Source organism: Rutidosis leptorrhynchoides, chromosome 6, assembly GCF_046630445.1.
Source record: "Rutidosis leptorrhynchoides isolate AG116_Rl617_1_P2 chromosome 6, CSIRO_AGI_Rlap_v1, whole genome shotgun sequence".
Lineage (NCBI taxonomy): Eukaryota > Viridiplantae > Streptophyta > Magnoliopsida > Asterales > Asteraceae > Rutidosis > Rutidosis leptorrhynchoides.
Genome location: NC_092338.1, coordinates 382,746,902 through 382,752,598, shown reverse-complemented (window position 1 = coordinate 382,752,598; position 5,697 = coordinate 382,746,902). Strand labels below are relative to the sequence as shown.

Genomic DNA, 5,697 nt, shown 5'->3' with positions numbered 1-5,697 from the left:
CACATTCTTAAATCTCACTCATCTCTTTTGTTTCTCTCTCTCTCTCTCTCTCTCTCTCTCTCTCTCTCTCTCTCTCTCTCTCTATATATATATATATATATATATATATATATATATATATATTATATATATATATATATATATATATATATATATATATATGAAAGTATCTTATCTTACATATCTATCATATAAATATGTAGAAGAAAGAAGAAAGTGGTCAGAAAAAAAGAAAAAAATCTAGCCAGTTGTGTTGTTATCTATATAACCGTCACCATCAGTAGCTGTTGCTGGTAGTGAGTGGTGGTTGTTGTGGTATCTCACCGCCGCATCAACATCTTTTCCGACAATCTAGCTTACTTACTCTTAATATAAAACTAAGTTACAAATAAGCCTTGTTTTCATTCTTTCACATTGTGTTGTGTTCTTTGGGATTTGTATGAGAAAACGGACAAACATCTCTTCTCATCTTTCTTTCTTTTTTCATTTCTTGTCTACTTTTGCTTATTTACTTATTAATTGGCCAACTTCAGTAGACTTGTTCTGAATATTCAAATAACTCAACCTAATATTTGCAGCAAAAAACATCGTTTGCAAGGTTTGTTTAATATTCTTGTTATAAATAATATATCCTCTATTTATTATTATTATTATTATTAATTTTTTTTTTTATCTAAGAATGATGATATTGAATGAAATGAATTAAGAAGTCATTCAGTTTTATGTGGCCGGTCAATATAACATGTACACATGATCATTATTTGTATATAAGTGCAATTGATGGTGAATTTCTGAATGCAGGTTTTCGACCAACGTAAATCGCGCGCAGTTATGAATAACTTCTCACATGTTCCTCCCGGTTTTAGATTTCACCCAACCGATGAAGAACTTGTAAATTACTACCTAAGGAAAAAGATTGAGTCCAAACGAATTGATCTTGATGTTATTAAAGACATAGATCTTTATAGAATTGAGCCGTGGGATCTTCAAGGTGCTTGACCGATCAAATATAATTTGTGTAATGCAACTCGATCATAATGGATGCAATTCTTTAACTATGAACCCTAATTGAACACTATTAACACCATTAAATATTACATAAATCTATATTATTCTAATTCTATTAGATGTGTAACAATTTGACATTGCTTGTAGATTTATGCAAGCTAGGAAGTGAGGAGCAAAATGATTGGTATTTCTTTAGCCACAAGGATAAAAAGTACCCAACAGGAACTCGCACGAATAGAGCTACAAAAGTCGGGTTTTGGAAAGCCACTGGAAGAGACAAAGGCGTATACTCCAAGTCTAATTTAGTTGGCATGAGAAAGACATTGGTTTATTACAAAGGTCGAGCTCCTAATGGACAAAAATCAGATTGGATCATGCACGAGTATAGATTAGAAACGAATGAAAACGGCGTGACTCAGGCAAGCTAATGATGTTCTTTTCTTCATAATCTTGCTACCAAATGGTTTTTCTTAGATTAAGTCTTTTTCTTTTTCTTTTTAGAGTTCAAATTCTCACACACATGATACACACACCGGCTATCACGAATATATACACATTTTTTCATATCGGGACTTGAACCCCCAACCTGTAGTTAAATTTATACACATTTTTTCATCTCGGGACTTGAACCCCCAACCTATAGTTGAAAGGGCACCACGATACAGCTAGGGTAATAGCCCTTTGGTGGGTTTTTTTTAGATTACTATTAAGAGTTACTCCGTAGTTTACAACCAAACTAACAATGTAGTACCCTTCTTAAGATGTGTACCCTTTTGAAAGAAACATGTATGTAAGTGAACATGCGAGAAAGAGTTGAAATTGAAGCTTTTATTTCACTTTCACTTTCACTTTAGGTGATTACCAATTTCCATTTTGAAAGAAACATGTATATAAGTGAACATGCGAAATTTCGATTATGTTGTTGATTTTCCTTGGTACTCACCTTCAAATTCAAAAAGTTACAAAAGATGTTGATTGTGATAAACTGAATTATGATTTTGTTTACAACAGGAAGAAGGTTGGGTCGTTTGCAGGGTATTTAAGAAACGATTAACAACCGTACGAAGGATGAGCGAACATGATTCTTTGTGTTGGTTTGATGATCAAGTCTCATTTATGCCAAATTTTGAATCACCAAAAACAGTAATCCACCCATACACATCAAGTAGTAGCTCATATCATCACCAATTAACTGCAAAATCCGATCTCGATCAGTTCCCTTGCAATTTGCCTCAAGATCACTCATTACTTCAACTTCCAAATTTAGAGTCTCCCAAAATTCTTGATCAGCCTTTTCAGCCCCCGAATCAGCAGTTAAATATCAACTTGCTTTATGGTAACAATGTTGAACAACAAGATCTTCAAGTGACTACTGATTGGCGAGTACTTGACAAATTTGTTGCTTCGCAACTTAGTAGTGACCAATATCCTACCAAACCGCCTTCATCATCTCTTGATCATATGAACGTTCTTTTAAGCGATTCTAAGAGCGATGAAATGGGATCAGAATCTGCTTCAATATCAACTTCCACTTGCCAGGTTGATCTTTGGAAGTAACTAATTACTAAATACATTAACCGGTTTCTAATTATTAATTTTACATGGAAAAGGAAAAAAGAAAGATATGAATCAGGTACACTATGGGTGAACTGGTATTAAGAGACTAATTTGTGAGATTAAATATTAAGTAGATACATACATTGTTTTTTGTTTTGTGGAGACTAACTAAGAAGAAATGATAATGGAAGGGTTTAATGTGTATGTCTAAATTTTTCATTGTTGCAGCTTCAGAAGTTGTTTTATTGTATGTTGATTTTGGATCATATTAATAATATCTACTTTTTTTTTTTATTTGTTTCTCGATTAAGTCCTAATAATAGGTCAGAACTTAGTCATCAATATCAAATTATTTTTATAGATTGATATATTTGATATATAACAACATAAGGCACTGTAAACTATTGGTTTATAAGTATTTGAGAAGTCTTCTAAAGTGTAGGGGATACTAGTGTAAATAATGTGTTTTTTGAGGGGTTATCATGTAACTTTCTTGATAAATTCTATTAATAGTCGTTAATGGGTTGTTTTTTGTTTTTTTTTTTTTTTTTTTTTTTTTTTTTTGGAAAAGCAGCAATCATATTGTTGATATATATATACTCGAAATACAAGAATGGGGACTGCACAGTTTAGCCGCAGACGCCCAACATATTAGAACAATCGCACAATTGTTAACTAACAAGACGTTAAGCTAACAAATAGTTACATAAGAAAAGTTTGCGGATTATGTAATTATGCTAATCGATAGTCTATTTTTTTGCATCTCTTCGTGACCCACTCGAATGACTTAACTTGAATCTCACAAAGTGCTACGGGTGCATTCCAAGTTTTGTTGTTGAATACATTTTGGTTTCTATTCCACCAAATGAGATAACCGCTCACCCAAACTACCGCTTACCATATCTTCGATCCCAAAGTTGACATTGTAAGATTTTCATTCCATTGAAAGATTTCGTTGATACTTAATGAAATGTCCCGTTCTTATTGATTAAAAACGTTCCATATTAATTGATTTCGTTGCGAGGTTTTGACCTCTATATGAGACGTTTTTCAAAGACTGCATTCATTTTTAAAACAAACCATAACCTTTATTTCATAAATAAAGGTTTAAAAAGCTTTACGTAGATTATCAAATAATGATAATCTAAAATATCCTGTTTACACACGACCATTACATAATGGTTTACAATACAAATATGTTACATCGAAATCATTTTCTTGAATGCAGTTTTTACACAGTATCATACAAACATGGACTCCAAATCTTGTCCTTATTTTAGTATGCAACAGCGGAAGCTCTTAGTATTCACCTGAGAATAAACATGCTTTAAACGTCAACAAAAATGTTGGTGAGTTATAGGTTTAACCTATATATATCAAATCGTAACAATAGACCACAAGATTTCATATTTCAATATACATCCCATACATAGAGATAAAAATCATTCATATGGTGAACACCTGGTAACCGACATTAACAAGATGCATATATAAGAATATCCCCATCATTCCGGGACATCCTTCGGATATGATATAAATTTCGAAGTACTAAAGCATCCGGTACTTTGGATGGGGTTTGTTAGGCCCAATAGATCTATCTTTAGAGTTCGCGTCAATTAGGGTGTCTGTTCCCTAATTCTTAGATTACCAGACTTAATAAAAAGGGGCATATTCGATTTCGATAATTCAACCATAGAATGTAGTTTCACGTACTTGTGTCTATTTTGTAAATCATTTATAAAACCTGCATGTATTCTCATCCCAAAAATATTAGATTTTAAAAGTGGGACTATAACTCACTTTCACAGATTTTTACTTCGTCGGGAAGTAAGACTTGGCCACTGGTTGATTCACGAACCTATAACAATATATACATATATATCAAAGTATGTTCAAAATATATTTATAACACTTTTAATATATTTTGATGTTTTAAGTTTATTAAGTCAGCTGTCCTCGTTAGTAACCTACAACTAGTTGTCCACAGTTAGATGTACAGAAATAAATCGATAAATATTATCTTGAATCAATCCACGACCCAGTGTATACGTATCTCAGTATTGATCACAACTCAAACTATATATATTTTGGAATCAACCTCAACCCTGTATAGCTAACTCCAACATTCACATATAGAGTGTCTATGGTTGTTCCGAAATATATATAGATGTGTCGACATGATAGGTCGAAACATTGTATACGTGTCTATGGTATCTCAAGATTACATAATATACAATACAAGTTGATTAAGTTATGGTTGGAATAGATTTGTTACCAATTTTCACGTAGCTAAAATGAGAAAAATTATCCAATCTTGTTTTACCCATAACTTCTTCATTTTAAATCCGTTTTGAGTGAATCAAATTGCTATGGTTTCATATTGAACTCTATTTTATGAATCTAAACAGAAAAATTATAGGTTTATAGTTGGAAAAATAAGTTACAAGTCGTTTTTGTAAAGGTAGTCATTTCAGTCGAAAGAACGACGTCTAGATGACCATTTTAGAAAACATACTTCCACTTTGAGTTTAACCATAATTTTTGGATATAGTTTCATGTTCATAATAAAAATCATTTTCTCAGAATAACAACTTTTAAATCAAAGTTTATCATAGTTTTTAATTAACTAACCCAAAACAGCCCGTGGTGTTACTACGACGGCGTAAATCCGGTTTTACGGTGTTTTTCGTGTTTCCAGGTTTTAAATCATTAAGTTAGCATATCATATAGATATAGAACATGTGTTTAGTTGATTTTAAAAGTCAAGTTAGAAGGATTAACTTTTATTTGCGAACAAGTTTAGAATTAACTAAACTATGTTCTAGTGATTACAAGTTTAAACTTTCGAATAAGATAGCTTTATATGTATGAATCGAATGATGTTATGAACATCATTACTACCTTAAGTTACTTGGATAAACCTACTGGAAAAGGGAAAAATGGATCTAGCTTCAACGGATCCTTGGATGGCTCGAAGTTCTTGAAGCAGAATCATGACACGAAAACAAGTTCAAGTAAGATCATCACTTGAAATAAGATTGTTATAGTTATAGAAATTGAACCAAAGTTTGAATATGATTATTACCTTGTATTAGAATGATAACCTACTGTAAGAAATAAAGATTTCTTGAG

At 31.9% G+C, this 5,697-nt stretch overlaps 1 protein-coding gene across 1 annotated transcript; it reads left to right on the top strand.

The window, feature by feature from the left end:
• Positions 1–831: 831 nt before the first annotated feature.
• LOC139855080 (NAC domain-containing protein 7-like) lies at positions 832–2,666 on the top strand. The gene is made up of 3 exons (XM_071844335.1): positions 832–991; positions 1,156–1,427; positions 2,020–2,666. The coding sequence occupies exons 1-3, from the start codon at positions 832–834 to the stop codon at positions 2,563–2,565; spliced, it is 978 nt and encodes a 325-aa protein (XP_071700436.1). The 3' UTR covers positions 2,566–2,666.
• Positions 2,667–5,697: the final 3,031 nt, after the last annotated feature.